At 38.6% G+C, this 21,588-nt stretch overlaps 1 protein-coding gene across 5 annotated transcripts in view; it reads left to right on the forward strand.

Moving 5' to 3' along the window:
• Positions 1 to 21,588, forward strand: part of EMCN (endomucin) — a 139,198-nt gene that overhangs the window by 56,468 nt on the left and 61,142 nt on the right. For 4 of the 5 annotated variants that reach the window (XM_055434216.2, XM_055434219.2, XM_055434217.2 and 1 more), the window contains exons 3-4: positions 10,978 to 11,055; positions 20,301 to 20,411. In XM_055434216.2, the coding sequence (XP_055290191.2) occupies positions 10,978 to 11,055; positions 20,301 to 20,411 (189 nt within the window). The remainder of the gene's footprint in view (positions 1 to 10,977; positions 11,056 to 20,300; positions 20,412 to 21,588) is intronic. The other variant, XM_055434218.2, reaches the window with a different exon arrangement.

A 21,588-nucleotide genomic window follows, 5' to 3' on the forward strand; every position in this document is an offset into this window, starting at 1 on the left:
CTGATTCACTTGATCACCACTTGTATATTAAGGGCATAAGTTAGTTGGACTTAATATATTGATATTGCCTGTGTTCCTAAAAACAATATACTTAATATACAAATAAGGAATATACATTGGAAGAACTGATGCTGAAGCTGAAGCACCAATACTTTGGCCACCTGATGTGAAGAGCCAACTCATTGGAAAAGACTCTGATGCTAGGAAAGATTGAAGGCAAATGGAGCAGGGGGCAGCATAGGATGAGATGATTAGATAGCATCCCTGACTCAGTGGACATGAATTTGAGCAAACTTTGATAACTAGGGGAGGACAGAGAAGCCTGGCATACTACAGTCCATGAAGTCTCAAAGAGTGGGACACAACTTAGTGACTAAACAACAACAAAGAAGACCATGGAAAATCTGCCTCAAATTCTCATATTCTAACCAATGTATCAGGATATATGGCCTTCTCTTTTCAGGCTTGTGAGGAGTTTTATATGTTGTCTCATTCTTCAAAGTAACCACTTTTAAATTATATAATAATACCGTAAAAAGTATATCTATAGTGAAATCATTTTTATTCCCCATTCCTCACGGCTACCAAGGTCATTTTAAACATAAAGGATTTACCGAAAAATACAACATGGAGAAACATTTTTATTTTCATTTTAAGCTGTCCCAATCAGATTTTCTTCTTAAAAGTCAAAAGATAGTTGATTTAAACGTTCATGTTTATCTAAAATATGTACATTTTTTTCCCTTATGACAATGGCAGAAATTCTATCATCAGAAAAATGGAAAATGTGCAGCCAAGATGGGAATCCTTGCAGTGAAGTATTTAGTCACGGTGGCACTAGTGCTGATAGAGCTTTGCCCAGAGCAGGCTTGTTTTCAGTTTACCCAATTAGAGAGATGGGATTTGATCTATTTCTAGATCTGTATCACATGCTTTGCCTATTTTGTTCAAAGGCCAAATGGCCAGGGTTAAAATCAACATTTGGTCAACACTGAAAGTCATCATTATAAAAGGAACTTTTAAAAATAAACCTGCAATTTCATTATTAAAATGTAGTTATTATTCAACATTTTAAAAACACTTTATAGTCAGATATTTTAATAAGCTGAATCATAATGCAGAAATAAAAATTCTCTGCACAGATACTGCAAATTTTTGATACTAAATAGACATTCAGTTTCAACTGAGGTCAGTAGAGAGACCAGGGATTTTTGGCCATTTCTTCCCTCTAGGAGGCCAGTTGTGGTGGTGTTTAAGATGCACTTTCACTCTAGAAACAAAGATAAAACTATAAAGAACAGACTTTCAAAAGGCATTCTTGTAAATTTTCTTGTGTGGTTAATGGGGAAAAAATAGACTTGGGGACCACATTTTTCTCCATATCTTTATCGTTTATCCATAGTCTTTGTATTCTTTGTGAAGTCTGAATTTAACTTGAACTACTTGGGATATCGCTGTTACTTTTCTTTTTCCTTTTTATAAAATTTCAAAGTGGTAAAGGTGATATTTTGCTTGTAGTTTATCTTCACAAGTTATGACATGTTCCAAAATTAGACACTTTCTTAAAACCCTGTGTTCTAAATGGAATTAAACACAACTCTAAAAGGTTATTTTGGAAAATATTATGAATGATAGTTTACTAAACCACTTTTCACAGAGTAGAATTATATTCTTATGATTTAATCTTTTATAAACATTTGTTGACTCAAAATGATGTATCTCTAAAAGATATACATAGCTATGCATGTTAAGTCATTTCAGTCATGTCTGACTCTTTGCTACCCTGTGGACTGTAGCTGACCAGGCTCCTCTGTCCATGGAATTCTCCAGACAAGAATATTGGAGTGGGTTGCCATGTCTTCCTCCAGGGGATCTTCCAGGGAATCTTCCTGACCCAGGGATCAAACCCACGTCTCCTGCATCTTCTGCACTGCAAGCAGATTCTTTACCCACTGAGCCATCTGGGAAGCCCCAAATATAGATATAATCTCTTAATGTTCGTATTAAATTCAGTCTATTTCTTTGGTTAACTATTATATAGTATTATTAATTTTGTGCATATAATTGACAGACATAACAATCTCCATTAGATATTGCAACACTTTAATTTTGCAATAATAAAGATGCATCTGTACTTCAGAATTTTAACATTCTTAGCACAGGAAAATAATTTTACTTAAAATGCTTACCCATATTTTAAAATGAATATTTATATATTAATAATAAATCTAAAATACACTAAGCCTTTTTATATCATGGATATTGTTATAGTGACTGTATATAGAGATCATCAGCTTCATCACAAGATCACTGTTCACACACAAGTTCAGGAACATCAGAAATGTACAACCACTTAGCTCTTCTATTTTCAAAAGGCCAAGATGAAACAGAAGCCAAATAGATTTCTGATGAATACTTGAGCCAAAGCTCAAATTTGTTCCATCTCTTCCCACTATCAAACATGACAGGTATAAAACAAAAAGATCCAGAACTTCAGAAACTCAAAGATGAAACACATTTTTTCTATTTACCATTATGTGTCCTAATTATTTCCTATAATCATCTCTGTGCCTTGGATTTTCAAGCAGTAAATGAAATATATGCCAATAAAACATAATGACACAATGATAATCATTGTGTAAAAATTAATTATAGGAGTTTGCAGATTCCTTTATTATTTACAGTAAGAATTTAATTAAGGTTATTACTGATACCAAGAATAGTAATGAAGTGAAAACAAAGGTACTATGTTTGGCTGGAGGGTACACTTAATTTATATTTTTGACATCCTTAACCTTAAAAAACACACAAAAAATCTTTACCTTAAGGTATTGGGATCATGTGAGTGGACAATGCAAAATCTCAAACCTAACTTTCAGCGATAAGATTTCTGTTGTTGGTTTCTTCTTTTACAGTTATAACCACATATGAGTGTAGAAAACTTTTAGATAGTCTCAATTGGTCTCCGCATAATAATGCACAGAATCTGCCTATTACAGTCACTTTCTGTTGCTGCTGCTGCTGCTAAATCACTTCAGTCGTGTCCGACTCTGCAACCCCATAGACAGCAGCCTACCAGGCTCCTCCATCCATGGGATTTTCCAGGCAAGAGTACTGGAGTGGGTCGCCAGTGCCTTCTCTGTTTCCGTTGCTAAAATAACCTATATACCCTAATAAGCAGTGAAAAAAGAGGAGTGAGCAATAAAACAAACCTTCACCGCCTGCTTAGAGTTGTTGGTCCTCAGCAACCCTCTCAAGATCTTATCTTCCTCTTATGGTTCCCTCCTGTATTCCAATATACAACTCCAGCCACTTTAGCCTTGAAAACTTTCCCTGGACCAGGGTTTTAAAGTATCACCTAAACTGTACAGAGCTAAATAGTTCCTCCCTCAAGCATATCATACATATATATATATATATATATATATATATATATATATATAAAGAACCAAGATTTTATAAATGTCACATAGTAAAAGTAGAGCTTGTGCCCTATTCGCAAAAGGACATTCTAACATGCTTTAAGAAAAAAGGGAGGCTGTCTTTTCACCTTACTTATAGTTTCCTTTGCTGTGCAGAAGCTTTTGATTTTAATTAGGTCCCATTTGTTTATTTTTGCTTATATTTCCAATATTCTGAGAGGTGGATCTTGGAGGATCTTGCTGTGATTTATGTTGGAGAGTGTTTTGCCTATGTTCTCCTCTAGGAGTTTTATAGTTTCTGGTCTTACATTTAGCTCTCTAATCCATTTTGAGTTTATTTTTGTGTATGGTGTTAGGAAGTATTCTAGTTTCATTCTTTTACAAGTGGCTGACCAGTTTTCCCAGCACCATTTGTTAAAGAGACTATCTTTTCTCCATTTTATATTCTTGCCTCCTTTGTCAAAGATAAGGTTTCCATAGGTGTGTGGATTTATCTCTGGGCTTTCTATTTTGTTCCATTGATCTATATTTCTGTCTTTATGCCAGTACCATACTGTCTTGATGACTGTGGCTTTGTAGTAGAGCCTGAAGTCTGGCAGGTTGATTCCCCCAGTTCCATTCTTCTTCCTCAAGATTGCTTTGGCTATTTGAGGTTTTTTGTATTTCCATACAAATTGTGAGATTATTTGTTCTAGTTCTGTGAAAAATATTGTTGGTAGCTTGATAGGGATTGCATTGAATGTATAAATTACTTTGGGTAGTATACTCATTTTTACAATATTTATTCTTCCAATCCATGAACACGGTATATTTCTCTATCTGTTAGTGTCCTCTTTGATTACTTTCACTAGTGTTTTATAGTTTTCTATGTACAAGTCTTTTGTTTCCTTAGGTAGATGTATTCCTAAGTATTTAATTCTTTTCGTTGCAACAGTGAATGGAATAGTTTCCTTAATTTGGAAAAGACAGCCTTCAGAATGGGAGAAATTAATAGCAAATGAAGCAAGTAACAAAGTTTAATCTCCAAAATATACAAGCAGCTCCTGCAGCTCAATTCCAGAAAAATAAACGACCCAATCAAAAACTGGGCCAAAGAACTAAACAGACATCTCTCCAAAGAAGACATAAAGATGGCTAACAAACACATGAAAAAGTGCTCAACATCCGTCATAATCAGAGAAATGCAAATCAAAACCACAATGAGATACCATTTCACACTAGTCAGAATGGCTGCTATCCACAAGTCTACATGCAATAAATGCTGGAGAGGGTGTGGAGAAAAGGGAAACCTCTTACACTGTTGGTGGGAATGCAAACTAGTACAGCCACTATGGAGAACAGTGTGGAGATTCCTTAAAAAACTGGAAATAGGACTGCCATATGATCCAGCAATCGCACTCCCGGGCATACACACCAAGGAAACCAGAATTGAAAGAAACACATGTACTCCAATGTTCATTGCAGCACTGTTTATAATAGTGAGGACATAGAAGCAACCTAGATGTCCATCTGCAGATGAATGGATAAGAAAGCTTTGGTACATATACACAATGGAGTATTTTTCAACCATCAGAAAGAATGCATTTGTATCATTTCTAATGAGGTGGATGAAATTGGAGCCTATTATACAGAGTGAAGTAAGCCAGAAAGAAAAACATCAATACAGTATACTAATGCATATATATGGAATTTAAAAAGATGGTAACCTTAACCCTGTATACGAGACAGCAAAAGAGACATAGGTGTATAGAACAGTCTTTGGGACTCTGTGGGAGACGGTGAAGGTGGGATGATTGGGGAGAATGGCACTGTAGAATGTATATTATCATATGTGAAATGAATCACCAGTCCAGGTTCGATGCATGATACAGGATGCTCAGGGCTGGTGCACGGGGATGACCTAGAGGGAGGATATGGGGAGGAGGGAGGTGGGAGGGGGGTTCAACAGGGGAAACACATGTACACCCGGGGAAGATTCATGTCAATGTATGGCAAAACCAACCAATATATTAATGTAAATTAATTTGCCTCCAATTAAAAAGAAAGAAAAGAAAAAAAGGAATGCTATTATGAGTAGCAAATCAGTCAGTTGTGTTCACTACTTAAAGGAGATCTTTTTCTTTATCCCTCTATCCTGTATGAGTGCCATCTTCCGTGACACAGCATTTACTACATGCCTACTCTGTGCCAGGAATTGTTTTTCATGGTAACATAGGTTACAAAGATGACTAAAGGCCAGCTGGAGCATGTGGTGGCTGCAGGGAGTGGGAGAAGGAGCACGGAAAAAAAACAAAATGACTAAGAGTTAGCTACTGCCCTCCAAATCCTTGGAGATGGCCTTGAACAGAGTGGGAATTCAATGTTTCATAAATGAAAAAAATTAATTACAAGAGTTTTCAAATTCCTTTATTATTTATGGTTATTAGAAGTTTCAAAGTCACAACTAAGTAAAATAAAATTAAACGTTATTTTGGAGAGAAAAATCACATTACTTCTAGGTCCTGTTGACCAAGTAGTCTTTCTCACCAGGAAAAATAAAATGATTTTAAATAATTTACTTTTATAACTTTTTTGCATGTTTCAAAATACCCAAGTAACAATCTGCAATAGAAATCTGCTTTGGAGGCCTGTTATACAAAAGTGTGTGTGAAATGTGTGTGTGTGTCTGTGTGTGTCTTTGTGTGTTTACTGGGCCACCTAAGCTTTCAGCAATTATATGCTTAAGGTGGACAAAAATGGTAAATGGAGAAAGTAAAGCTACAAAAAAGTTTCAGTTCTGTTCAGTCGCTCAGTCACGTCCGACTATTTTCGAACCATGGACTGCAGCATGCCAGGCTTCCCTGTCCATCACCAACTCCTGGAGCTTACTCAAACTCATGTCCATTGAGTCAGTGACGCCATCCAACCATCTCATCCTCTGTCGTCCCCTTCTCCTCCTGCCCTCAATCTTTCCCAGCATCACGGTCTTTTCCAAGGAATCAGTTCTTTGCATCAGGTGGCCAAAGTATTGGAATTTCAGCTTTAGCATCAGTCCTTCCAATAAATATTCAGGACTGATTTCCTTTAGGATGGACTGGTTGAATCTCCTTGCTGTCCAAGGAACTCTCAAGAGTCTTCTCCAACTCCACAGTTCAAAAGCATCAGCTCTTCAGTGCTCGGCTTTCTTTACAGTCCAACTCTCACATCCATACATGACTACTGGAAAAACCATAGTTTTGACTAGATGGACCTTTGATGGTAAAGTAATGTCTCTGCTTTTTAATATGCTGTCTATGTTGGTCAGATCTTTTCTTCCAAGGAGCAAGCATCTTTTAATTTCACAGCTGCAGTCACCATCTGCAGTGATTTTTGAGCCCAAAATAATAAAGTCTCACACTGTTTCTGCTGCTTCCCCATCTATTTGCCATGAAGTGATGGGACCAGGTGCCATGATTTTAGTTTTCTGAATGTTGAGTTTTAAGCCAACTTTTTCACTCTTCTCTTTCACTTTCATCAAGAGGTTCTTTAGTTCTTCTTCACTTTCTATCATAAGGGTGATGTCATCTGCATATCTGAGGTTATTGATATTTCTCCCAGCAATCTTGATTCCAGCTTGTGCTTCATCCAGCCCAGCATTTCTCATGATGTACTCTGCATATAAGTTAAATAAGTAGGGTGGCAATATACAGCCTTGATGTACTCCTTTCCCGATTTGGAACCAGTCTGTTGTTTCATGTCCAGTTCTAACTGTTCCTTCCTGATCTGCATACAGATTTCTCAGGAGGTAGGTCAGGTGGTCTGGTATTCCCATCTCTTTCAGAATTTTTCACAGTTTGTTGTGATTCACACAGCCAAAGGCTTTGGTAAAATCAATAAAGCAGAAGTAGATGTTTTTCTGGAACTCTCTTGCTTTTTCAAGATCCAATGGATGTTGGCAATTTGATCTCTGGTTCCTCTGCCTTTTCTAAATCCATCTTGAATGTCTGGAAGTTCTCGGTTCACATACTGTTGAAAACTGGCTTGGAGAAATTTGAGCATTACTTTGCTAGCATGTGAGATGAATGAGTGCAATTGTGTGGTAGTTTGAACATTCTTTGCCATGGCCTTTCTTTGGGATTGGAATGAAAACTGACCTTTTCCAGTCCTATGGCCACTGCTGCATTTTCCAAATTTGCTGGCATATTGACTGCAGCACTTTCACAGCATCATCTTTTAGGATTTGAAATAGCTCAACTGGAATTCCATCACCTCCACTAGCTTTGTTTGTAGTGATGTTTCCTAAGGCCCACTTGACTTCACATTCCAGGATGTCTGGCTCTAGGTGAGTGATCATGCCATCGTGATTATCTGGGTCGTGAAGATCTTTTTTGTATACTTCTTCTGTGTATTCTTGCCACCTCTTCTTTTATCTTCTGCTTCTGCCTTGAGGAGATACCCCAGGTCCAAGGGCAAAGGAAAAGCTCCAGTAAGATGGTAGGAGTGGTGAAATTGTGATTAGAATGAAACCCCATACCCACCGGAGACACTCAGAGGCTCAAACAAACCTTGTGCACACCAGGACCCAGGGATCCCACAGAGACTGAGACAGAGCTGTGCTTGAGTGTCTCCTGCAGAGGTATGAGACAGCAGCGGACTTTTGCATGGGCAGGGGCTCTGGGTGCAGCAGATCTGGGTATGGCATAAGCTCTCTTGGAGGAGGCCACCATTAACCCCACCATAGAGCTGCCAGAACTTAGGACTGGGGAAACAGATAACTTGGAGGGCACAAACCTTGTGCGCACCAGGACCCAGGAGAAAGGAGCAGTGAACCTACAGGAGACTGACCTAGACTTGCCCATGAGTGTCTAGGAGTCTCCGGTGGTGGCATGGGTTGGCGGTGGCCTGCTGCAGGGCTGGGGGCACTGAGTGTAGCAATGCATTCATGGGACCTTTTGAAGGAGGTCGCCATTATCTTCATTACCTCCACCATAGTTTGGCCCCAGGTAAATAACAGGGAGAGGACACAGCCTCACCCATCAATAGAAAATTTGATTAAAGATTTCTGAGCATGGCCCCGCCCATCAGAACAAGACCCAGTTTCCCCCTCTGTTAGTCTCTCCCTTCAGGAAGCTTCCATAAGCCTCTTATCCTTCTCCATCAAAGGGCAGGCAGACTGAAAACCACAATCACAGAAAACTAACCAATCTGATCACATGGACCAGTTCAGTTCACTTCAGTCACTCAGTCGTGTCCGACTCTCCGTGACCCCATGAATCACAGCACGCCAGGCCTCCCTATCCATCACCAGCTCCCGGAGTACACTCAAACTCATGTCCACAGAGTCGGTGACGCCATCCAGCCATCTCATTCTCTGTCGTCCCCTTCTCCTCCCGCCCCCAACCTTTCCCAGCATCAGAGTCTTTTCCAGTGAGTCAACTCGTCGCATGAGGTGGCCAAAGTATTGCAGTTTCAGTTTTAGCATCAGTCCTTCCAATGAACACCCAGGATTGATCTCCTCTAGAATGGACTGGTTGGATCTCCTTGCAGTATAAGGGACCCTCAAGAGTCTTCTCCAACACCACAGTTCAAAAGCATCGATTCTTCAGCGATCAGCTTTCTTCACAGTCCAACTCTCACATCCATACATGACCACGGGAAGAACCATTGCCTTGACTAGACGGACCTTGGTTGGCAAAGTAATGTCTCTGCTTTTTAATATACTATCTAGGTTGGTCATAACTTTCCTTCCAAGGAGCAAGCGTCTTTTAATTTCATGGCTGCAATCAGCATCTATGAAACTCTATGAAACTATGAGCCATGCCATGTAGGGCCACCAAAGATGGACGGGTCATGGTGGAGAGTTCTGACAAAACATGATCCACTATAGAAGGGAATGGCAAACTACTTCAGTATTCTTGCCTTGAGAACCTCATTAACAGTAAGAAAAGGCAAAAAGATAGAACACTGAATAATGAACTTCCCAGGTTTGTAGGTGCCCAATATGCTACTGGAGATTGGTGGAGAAATAACTCCAGAAAGAATGAAGAGATGGAGCCAAAGCAAAAACAACACACAGTTGTGGATGTGACTGGTGATAGAAGCAAGGTTCGATGCTGTAAAGAGCAATATTGCATAGGAACCTGGAATGTTAGATCCATGAATCAAGGCAAATTGGAAGTGGTCAAACAGGAGATGGCAAGAGTGAACATGGACATTTTAGGAATCAGCAAACTAAAATGGACTAGAATAAGTGAATTTAACTCAGATGACCATTTTATCTACCACTGTGGGCAAGAATCCCTTAGAAGAAATGGAGTAGCCCTCATAGTCAACAAAAGAGTCCGAAATGCAGTACTTGGATGCAATCTCAAAAACGACAGAATGATCTCTGTTCATTTCCAAGACAAACCATTCAATAGCACAGTAATCCGAGTCTATGCTCTGACCAGTAATGCTGAAGAAGCTGAAGTTGAATGGGTCTATGAAGACCTACAAGAATTTCTAGAACTAACAGCCCCCCAAAATGTCCTTTTCATTATAGAAGACTGGAATGCAAAAGTAGGAAGTCAAGAAATGCCTGGAGTAACAGGTAAATTTGACTTTGGAACACAGAATAAAGCAGGGCAAAGGATAATAGAATTTTGCCAAGAGAACCCACTGGTTATAGCAAACACCCTCTTCTAACAACACAAGAGAAGACTCTACACATGGACATCACCAGATGGTCAACACCGAAAACAGACTGATTATATTCTTTGCAGCCAAAGATGGAGAAGCTCTATACAGTCAGCAAAAACAAGACTAGGAGTTGACTGTGGCTCAGATCATGAACTAGCCAAATTCAGACTTAAACTGAAGAAAGTAGGGAAAACCATTAGACCATTCAGGTATGACATAAATCAAATCCCTTATGATTATACAGTGTATGTGGGAAATAGATTCAAGGGATTAGGTCTGATAGATAAAGTGCCTGAAGAACTATGGACAGAGGTTCGTGACATTGTACAGGAGGCAGGGATCAAGACCATCCCCAAGAAAAAGAAGTGTAAAAAGGCAATGTGGTTGTCTGAGGAGGCCTTACAAATAGCTGTGTAAAGAAGAGAAGCAAGAGGTAAAGGAGAAAAGGAAAGATATATCCATTTGAGTGCAGAGTTCCAAAGAATAGCAAGAAGAGATAAGAGAGCCTTCCTTAGTGATCAATACAAAGAAACAGAAGAAAACAATAGAATGGGAAAGACTAGATCTCTTCAGAAAATTAGAGATACCAAGGGAATATTCATGCAAAGATGGGCTCAATAAAGGACAGAAAAGTTATGGATCTGACAGAAGCAGCAGATATTAAGAAGAGGTGGCAAAAATACACAGAAGAACTATACAAAAGTTTACCCAGTATCTTTTTTTTTTTTCTGTTGTTTGTTTGCTGTGTGGTAACTTACACGTGGCTCACCATGGTTGCAGACTCTGAATTACAGTTCTCTTTTGATTCCAGTATCTATAGAAAGATTTTCACCTTCAAATTAAACTTACTTTTATTTACTCTTTGACCAGTGAGATGAAATTGTAACTAATAATAATGTCATCTGTCTTATCAAATTAGGAACTTCCAGCAAGGCAATCACACAAATGCCTCATCCGTCAATACCATCTCCAGTAACTCCCAAAGCTAAAGATGATGGTGAGTAATGGCCATTTGTTTTGCCACCAATTTTCTTTTATCATTCACATACTATAATATTCAGTATTCCATTCAGTGAGTTTTAGTATATTCACAAGCTTATGTAATCACCTGGGACATTTTCATCACCCCTAAAAAAAACTCTACATCTATCACAATCACTCCCCATTCCACCCTTCCTTTAGTCCCTGGCAACCATTACCCTACTTTCTACTTTTACAGATTTACCTATTCTAGAAATTTCATATAAACGGAATCATATAACATATGATCTTTTGTGTCTGGCTTCTTTCACTTAGTATAATGTTCTTAGGTTCATCCATGCTATAACATGTATCTGAAGTTCATACTTTTTTATGACTAATTAGATGTCATCGTGTAAACAGATCACATTTTCTTTATTAGTTGATGGACTTTTGGGTTGTTTCTACGTTTTAACCTATTGTAAATAATGATGCTGAGAACATTATTGTACGTGTTTTTGTGTGATCATGCGTTTTCAGTTCTAGGGTATTGTCCAAATTTAATAAACAAAACTTGAATATTTTAAACAGACTTGATGGGCCAGAAGAGGGCCCTCTTCTGGGTCAATAGCAGAGCCCAACAGAAAGAAAGACCCTCTTCTTTCCTGGCAATGACTCAGTGAAAACCACACACTTTTGTTTACTATAGCCGTTCCCTCTTCTTTTTCCCCTCTATAAAACTGTTTCTTTGCTGTGTGGTAACTTGAACGTGGCTCACCATGGTCGCAGACTCTGAATTGCAGTTCTCTTCTGATCCCAAATAAATGCATCTTTTCTGGAGAAATATCTGGCAGTCCATTTGTTTCAGGTCAACAATGAACAGCTTGACATGTAATTGTGGAGTCACATGGTAACAGTATGTATAATTCTGAGGAACTGATTTCCAGAGCAGCTGCATTATATTAATTCCCACCAGGAATGAATAAGGATATCAGTTCTTCATTTTCTAGCCAATACTGGTGTCTCTCTTTTTTGTCATACCCATTCTAGTGAGAGTGAAATGCTGCATCACTGTGGTCTTGATTCACACTTTATTAAGGGCTAATAATGTTGAGCATTTTAGATGCTCATGGACCGTTTATATACCTTGTTTAGAGAAGTATCAGCTCTGTTTGATTCTTCACTGTTTTCCAGCTCTTTATTAAACTTCTCACTGTGATTCACTCCCAAGTTCACTGAGCTTGTCATTCTTCTCCCAAGTTCACTGACCGTCTTCATTATCATTACCTTGAGTTCTTTATAATGAAAAGTGCTTATCTCCGCTTAATATTTTTAGTTGTGGAAAATCTTTTCTGCTAGTCATTCAGAGATAGTTTCTCTGTAAATAGTTGTGATTTCACTGTACCTGTAGACAGAGGTAAGCTCAGGATCTTCCTAATCCATCATCTTGTTCACGTCTTAGGTTGTATTATCATTTTTAAGGATTATTTAAAAATTATTATTTAAACAAAACGAGTTTCAGAGAGGTTAAATGACTTAACACAAAAGTGCAAATTCATAATAACAATTTGGAATTTGAAAGTTAGTCTTTTAATTTCAATTTTTTTTCTTCATTGATTAATCCATAATCAAATATTATCTGATGAATAAGTATTATTATTTTAACCTCAATTATTATGCTTGGATATTAAATAATCAGCCTTTCAGGTATCAACTGCTTATATAGCATACTTTTCTTACAACACAAAATAGTCACATAATTTTATAACTTTTTATCTTTTTTTTCTGTTTTTGGTACATGTTCTGATTCTTTCCATCTTATAGGATTCTTTTCCCTTTGGGTGAGATTGCCAGCCTGCTGTGAATGGTGATTTATTTTAGTTTCTTCTTTAAGTGGATAACATGTATACACATACATAAATACACACAACAAACTTATTAGAGTTGTGTTTCTAAAACGGTAAATAAGTCCAAGTAAAAGGTGATGATTCCTAGTATCAATAATGTACTAATATGATAGTATTAGCATATCAATTTCATAATAACGAAAGATATTATTATTTCTGCCTACTCTGATCTTGCTCATCTTACTTTCAGTGTGGACAGACCATGTCTGATTTTAGGACTCTCATTATTAAGGCAATAGTTGTCTAAAATTGTTTGTAACTAGCAGAAACATTTCCTCATAAAATCTTTTGAGAAAGTCCAAAATGTGAATATATCAAACAAATAGAAGTTGAGCTGCTTAGTGTGAAGCCATGTAGTGGTGGTAATTGCAGAGTGAACTGCTGGCTGTTTCTCTCTCTTACCATCAAAGACAGCCTGCAAGGCTTCCCTACAGAGCCCTTCAGGCTTTAGTGGTACAGTTAAAATTTACTGAAGTAGTCATTATTTTGTTTACTTAAATTCTATTTATAGTAAAATAAAAAATGAATGTGTTCTACAACTGGAAAGCAAAGCAACTGTTTTTCACCCATCACCTGACCTGGGAATGACCTCACTGGTAATCATGAATTAGAGTTTTCAAAAGGGGCAGCTCAAATCTTGAGAAACTTTTAATGTCCTCATAAACGTGACTGCTGATTTTTCATATGTAATACCTTATGAGTAAATAAGATCACTAGATATGAAAAAATAAAGAAGAAACTCCTACCAGTATTTGCTATGGTTCTAAGAAACACTGTTAGTTTAAGCAAATAGAAAGTCGGCATCCATTTATCAGTGAAGTCTCTAAGAAAGAACAAAGAGATTAGAAAATTACGACATTGCTCCAAGGTCACCAAGTATCTCATCCCACTTGATTTGGGTGGTGTGCTGTGTGTGCTTAGTCGCTCAGTCGTGTCCGACTCTTTGCGACCCTACAGACTGTAGCCCGCCAGGCTCCTCTGTCCATGGAATTCTCCAGGCAAGAATATTGGAGTGGGTTGCCATGCCCTCCTCAAGGGGATCTTCCCTACCCAGGGATCCAATCCAGGTCTCCCTCATTACAGGAGGATTCGTTACCATCTGAGCCACCAGGGAAGCATACAATGCAAAAAGCCACTCTAAATACAGATATAAGTTTATTCCTGACCTAGGATCAGTCTCAAGTTCCTATGAGCACTTACCTTAGTATATTGGGTTAGAGAATAGATAGATCTGGAGACACCTAAACATCCCATTAGGCCAGCCCTAAGCAACAGGGAATTCTCAGCCATCTGCTCAGCCTACTTTTCTAGGTGGTACTTGATGGTTTGATGAGACGTGCTAAGCACACCATTCCAATAGACCCTTAATGCATACCTCAGTCCAGCCTCTAATATGGACAAGAAAAAGGAAATATAATATTTACATAAAAATAGATGTTCTCCTCTCCCTGTATTCCCCTGGAAACTTTATACATTGCTTCCTCGCCACCATTCTGTGCTTCTCTGGAATCTTTGGGGACCCGTCAGAGTCTGGTTTCATTATCTAAGTTCCTCTTCTTTGGCGTGGGTACTGGAGGACATGCCATCTTATGTTCTCTTTGAATTGTTCAGGTATTTTGACAACACTCCACATCTTTTTCCCCCTTGGACTTAGCATTTTCACTTATTTTCATTCTGAGATATTCCTTTCCATTCCAAGGGAGGTGTTCAGAAGAGACTGAGCAAAACCTCAAGAAGCTTCTTTTCCAACCTTCGTCACTGCTTTGGCATATCTCCCTAGGACCACTGGTATAAACATTTAGGCTCCTCAACATCTGTCTATGGGAAGTTCTTCAATATTACCTCAGAAGTCACTTAAATGACAGAATTAGTTCAGTTTACCCTAGACTACCCTCATTGTTACAGGTACAGAGTTTCTATGAGGTACTAATCCATAAAATGATCCCTGAAAATGGAGTGGCTTGGGTGATTATTTTAGAAAATGCTACCATCTTAGGGTTTTACAGTGCACAATAACATTTGTAAAAATTCTTGGTAATCCAAAGACATTCATTTGATGTTTTTTAAAAAAAAATCTATGCAGCTGCTAGTAGTTTGACTATGGAAGTATTTTTTAACATAAAACATACCAGAGTACTAGTATTCTATAACATATGTTTCAGTAAATGTTAACTGTCAAAAATTCACTGATCCCATATTCTATTTCTGAAGACAATGTGACCAAACAAAAGATTTTGTTATGTGCATTGGATAACTGTAAGTCAAATTATGTCATTTCAAAGGAATAAACTGCTTAATCCCCTTCCCTGCACAAGTTAACTCCATAAATCCTCTCTCAAGTCAGTCTGCTATAAACCCACCTTAAATTCCTAATATAATTAATGTGCACATTTATTGTTTACTCCCCCAGATTTAATCTCCCAAAACATATAAAATGAATCTCACATTGATAATACCAACACAGATTATAAAACAGCCCTTATTCCTCACACGCATTCTACTTAGTTCTAGTCAATGGTCTAACATAAGACTGGCTGGAGTCAAAGTCTCTTCTCTATGCTTACCCTCTGGTACTGATAAGACCTTCTCAAGTATCTGTTACATTAGATTCTCTTTATCCCTAGTTAATTATTGTATAAAAATTTCTTGTATTTTGTCTTCCATGCATTCCACCTATTGTTGTTGTTAAGTTGCTAAGTCATCTCTGACTCTTTGTACCCCATGGAATGCAGCATGCCAGGCTCTCCTGTCCTCCACTATCTCCCTGAGTTTGCTCAAACTCATGTCCATTTTGTCAATAATGCCATCTAACCATCTCATCCTCTGTCATCCCCTTCTCTTCCACCTCTCAACCTTTCCCAGCACCAAGATCTTTTCCAATGATATGGCTCTTTGCATCAGGTGGCCAAAATTTGAAGCTTAAGCTTCAGCAACAGTTCTCCAATGAATATTCAGGGTTGATTTCCTTTAGGATTAGCTGGTTTGATTGTGCTGTCCAAGGGACTCTCAAGAATCTTCTTCAGCACCACAATTCAAAAACACCAGATTTTGGCTCTTGGTCTTCTTTATGGTCCAACTTTCACAGTCGTACATGACTACTGGGAAAACCATAGCTTTCACTATATGGATCTTTGTCATCAAAGTGATGTCCCTGCTTTTTAATACTCTGAATAGGTTTGTTATAGCTTTCCTTCCAAGAAGCAAGCATTTTTAAAATTTCATGGCTAAGAAAAACACCAATACAGTATACTAACACATATATATCGAATTTAGAAAGATGCAAATGATAACCCTGTATACGAGACAGCAAAAGAGACACAGATGTATAGAACAGTCTTTGGGACTCTGTGGGAGAGGGTGAGGGTGGGATGATTTGGGAGAATGGCATTGAAACATGTAAGTTGAGTTGTCATATGTGAAACGAATCACCAGTTCAGGGTCGATGCATGTTACAGGATGCTCGGGGCTGGTGTGTGGGGATGATCCAGAGGGAGGATAAAGGGAGGAGGGAGGTGGGAGAGCGGTTCAGGAGGGGGAACTCATGTACACCCGGGGCGGATTCATGTCAATGTATGGCAAAACCAACCAATATAATATTGTAAAATAATTAGCCTCCAATAAAAAAATAATAAATTTAAAAAAAAGAAAAAGAAAATTTCATGGCTGCAGTCACCATCTGCAGTGATTTTGGAATCCAAGAAAATGAAATCTGTCACTGCTTCCACTTTTCCCCATTCTATTTGCCATGAAGTGGTGGGACCAGAGACTATGCTCTTCCTTTTGAATGTTGAGTTTTAAGCCAGATTTTTTCATTCTCCTCCTTCACTCTCATCAAGGGGTCCTTTCGTTTCTCTTTGCTCTGTGTCATTAGAGTTATATCATATGCATATCTGAGGTTATTGATATTTCTCCCAGCAATCTTGACTCCAACTTGTGATTCATGCATCCTGGCACTTCTAATGATGAACTCTGTATATAAATTAAATAAACAGGGTGACAATATGCAACCTTGATGCGTTCCTTTCCCAATTTGGAACCAGTCTGTTGTTCCATGTCTGGTTCTAACTGTTGCTTCTTGACTTCACACAGGTTTCTCAGGAGATAGGTAAGGTGGTCTGGTATTCTCATCTCTTTAAGAATTTTCCAGTTTGTTGTGACAGTCAAAAGGCTTTCTCGTAGTCAATGAAGTAGAAGGAGCTATTTTTCTGGAATTCCCTTGCTTTCTCGATCTCCATGATCCAGCAGATGTTGGCAGTTTGATCTCTGATTCCTTTCTCTTTTCTAAACCCAACTTGTACATTTGGAATTTCTTGGTTCTTGTACTGCTGAAGCCTAGCTTGAGCATGAATTTGCTAGCATGAGAAATGAATTCAATTGTATAGTAGTTTAGACATTCTTTGGAATTTCCCTACCTTGGGATTGGAATGAAAACTGACCTTTTCTAGTCCTATGGCCACTGCTGAGATTTCCAAATTTGCTGACATATTGAGGGCAGCACTTTAATAGCATCATCATTTAGGATTTGAAATAGCTCAGCTAGAATTCCCTCACATCCACTAGCTACTTAGTGATGCTTCTTAAGGCCCATTTGACTTCAGACTCCAGGATGTCTGGCTCTAGGTGAGTGATCACACCATCGTGGTTATCTGAGTCATTAAGATCTTTTTTGTATAGTTCCTCTCTGTTCTTGCCACCTATTCTTAATCTATTCTGCTTCTGTTAGGTCCATACCATTTCTTTCCTTATTCATGTCCATCCACACATGATTATCCCTTTGATATCTCCAATTTTCTTTAAGAGATCTCTAGTCTTTCCCATTCTGTTGTTTTCCTCTATTTCTTTGCATTATTCATTTATGAAGGCCTTATCTCTCCTTGCTTTTCCCTGGAAATCTGCATTCAGTTGGGTATATCTTACCCTTTCTCCTTTGCCTTTCACTATCTTCTTTCCTCAACTATTTGTAAGGCCTCCTCAGACAACCACTTTGCCTTCTTGCATTTCTTTTTCTTGGAGATGGTTATGGTCACTACCTCCTGTACAATGTTATGAACCTCTGTCCATAGTTCTTCAGGCACTCTATCTACCAGATCTAATCCCTTGAATCTATTTGTCACTTTCATTGTATAATTGTAAGGGATTTGATTAGGTCAAACATGAATGGCCTAGTGGTTTTCCCTACTTTCTTCATCTTAAGTCTGAATTTTGCAGTAAGGAGCTCATGATCTGAGCCACTGTCAGCTCCAGGTCTTATTTCTGCTGACTGTACAGAGCTTCTTCATCTTTGGCTGCAAAGAATATAATCAGTCTGATTTCGATGTTGACCTTCTGGTGATGTCCATGTGTAGAGTCATCGCTTGTGTTGTTGGAAGAGGGTGTTTGCTGTGACCAGTGTGTTCTCTTGGCAGAACTCTGTTAGCCTTTGCTCTGCTTCATTTTGTACTCCAAGGCCAAACTTGTCTGTTACTCCAGGTTGTCTCTTCACTTCTTACTTTTGCATTCCAATCCCCTATGATGAAAGGGACATCTCTTTCTGGTGTTAGTTCTAGACAGTCTTGTAGGTTTTCATAGAACCATTCAACTTCAGCTTCTTTGGCATTAGTGGTTGGTGAATAGACTTTGATTACTGTGATGTTGAATGGTTTGCCTTGGAAATGAACTGAGATCATGCTGTTGTTTTTGAGATTGCACCCAAGTAGTTTGAGTGAACTCTGGGAGTTGGTGATGGACAGGGAGGCCTGGTGTGCTGTGATTCATGGGGTCGCGGAGAGTCGGACATGACTGAGCCACTGAACTGAACTGAACTGAATTTCAGATTCTTTTGTTAACTATGAGGGCTATTCCATTTCTTCCAAGGGATTCTTGACCACAGTAGTATGGTGGCAATTCTCTCAAGTAAAATTTTTGGCATTGTAGCCCAGCTATTCCATTTTTTCCCCTTCTCTTTGTATTTTTATAAACTGGTTGCCCCTCTCATCTTTCTTAGCTACATATTCTTTTCTCCCCATTGCCAAGACTATTGAATCTGCTTCATACTAGAGAATTCTTTAGGCCATCAGGATAGCTTTTTCATGGTTTCCAAATTTAGCTCAGGAGAAGAATTCTCTGAAGATTTATGAAGAACTCCTGTTCTGATGTTTTCCAAGCATCTTTTCTTGTAGTCCCAGTGAAAAGCAAAATCTTTATCCCCATGTTCCTCCATCCTCAAATATTTAGTTTCTGTACCTTTCCACTTCCATGCTATTGCAAAGATCAATTTCTGCTTTCCTGCTATAAGAATAAGACATTTCTTTACTTCCTCAAATATTTCCCTCTCAATTTAATACTTCAAGATTCCTCTGAAGTTTGTGCCCATTTCCACTCATTCTTTCTCATATGCAGCATTAATCCTTAGACTATGTTCAAATTTTTTCGCTTTCTTTGACATATCCATCTCTAAAGGCTTTTTTGTCAGAAGACACAGTTCCCCATCATCTGTGAGGTCTTTCTACAAACTATTAGCTTCTCCAGCATGAATCTCTCAAGTGCACAAGAATTTGCAGTACACGATAGGTGCTTAATGCCACAGAATGAAACCTGATTGGTACTTCTGGAAGTTACCCACAATTCAGGCTTCCAGACATCTTTGTGATAAAAATCTATTAAACTGCTTTCCCCTCATCTCCAGCCAATGCCATATCTAGCTAACACTAACATTAGTCCTGTGCTGGACTTTGAAAAGCCTGGAGGTCATCGATCATTTTGTTTTATAATATTTGTGCAAATATAGATGATTTAAAATATCCCAATGCTATTTTTGAAAACTCAGCTTATTTTTCTTTGTTTCTTTGTTGTTAAAGTTCCTTCCCCCACTCCCTAAAATGAATTAAATATAATTAAAAGTTTATTCTATTCACTTTCTGTCATTTCTTTCCTCCTAGTTACCCCACTTACCTGAAAATTCTCTCCTAGACAGTACCATTTTCAACTATTACTACTGCCTTACCAACCCCTTTTGAGGGTAGCTGAGAACTAGTCTCACATCAGGAAAAATTTGGCTTGCTCCCATTATATGACTGTGAGAAAATTCTATAACTTTTCTGAGTCATACATAAAATTATGATCATAGTTACTACTTAATTCATAAAATTACTATTGTGGTCAAATGAAATAACCTATATCAGACAAACAGGAGAGTCTAATCTCCCTCCACTTTAAAAAATGTAATTAACTGACTCACCAAAAGGTAGACATCAAAACACTGAATTTCTATACCTTGATCAGAAGACTTTAAGTAGCTAATCTTCAAGTTGTAACTGGATGTTTATATTAATATTAATGATACAACCTAGTGATTGATTACACCCCTGATGACTACTCATTCTTTTTTCATAATTAGGAGCTACCACCGAAAACGTCATGGGGACCAAGTTGAGTATTACAGAAGCAACAGTGATAAGTCAGTCACTTTCAAATGCTGTTTCCACATCACAAAGTTCCGACTCCAAGAGTAAGTACAAAAATCTGTGCTTGAAATGTTCAGTTCAGTCTCTCAGTCACGTCCGACTCTGCGACCCCATGAACTGCAGCACGCCAGGCCTCTCTGTCCATCACCAACTCCCGGAGTTCACTCAAATTCATGTCCATCGAGTCAGTGATGCCATCCAGCTATCTCATTCTCTGTCGTCCCCTTCTCCTCCTGCCCTCAATCTTTCCCAGCATCAGAGTCTTTTCAAATGAGTCAGCTCTTTGCATCAGGTTGGCCAAAGTATTGGCGTTTCAGCTTCAACATCAGTCCTTCCAATGAATACCCAGGACTGATCTCTGCTTTAGGATGGGCAAGTTGGATCTCCTTGCAGTCCAAGGGACTCTCAAGAGTCTTATCCAGGACCACAGTTCAAAAGCATCAATTCTTCGGTGCTCAGTTTTCTTCACAGTCCAACTCTCACATCCATACATGACCACGGGAAAAACCATAGCCTTGACTAGATGGACCTTTGTGGGCAAAGTAATGTCTCTGCTTTTTATTATACTATCTAGGTTGGTCATAACTTTCCTTCCAAGGAGTAAGCGTCTTTTAATTTCATGGCTGCAATCACAATCTGCAGTGATTTTGGAGCCTAAAAAAATAAAGTCAGCCACTGTTTCCACTTGTTTCCCCATCTATTTGTCATGAAATGATGGGACTGGATGCCATGATCTTAGTTTTCTGAATGTTGAGCTTTAAGTCAACTTTTTCACTGAAATGTTAAACTAGTATATTGGATAGAAATAAACTCAGAAAGTTTTCCAGCCCACACTTACAAAAAAACCATGTTTCACTTATATTCTTCCCTTGTTGTTGTTGCTGTTGTTTACTTGCTAAGTTGTGTCCAACTCTTTTGTGACCCCACGGACTGTGGCCAATCAGGTTCCTGTCTCCATGGGATTTCCCAGGCAAGAATACTGGAGTGGTTTGCCATTTCCTTCTTCAGGGAATAATCCTGACCCAGGGGTCAAACCCACATCTGTTGTACTGGCAGGCGGGTTCCTTACCACTGAGCCACCAGGAAAGCCTGTGCCTAATCTCTACAAATAGGACAATGATTTGGCAACGTTGCTTTGTATAGTGACACTCTATCCCTCCATAGCTACAAATAAGGATGCCAAGGAGGATCAGTTCAAGCCTGGGTGATAATTCATGATAT

This window comes from Moschus berezovskii, chromosome 5, assembly GCF_049115385.1.
Source record: "Moschus berezovskii isolate FMDL1 chromosome 5, NW_MosBer_1.0, whole genome shotgun sequence".
Classification (NCBI taxonomy): Eukaryota; Metazoa; Chordata; class Mammalia; order Artiodactyla; family Moschidae; genus Moschus; species Moschus berezovskii.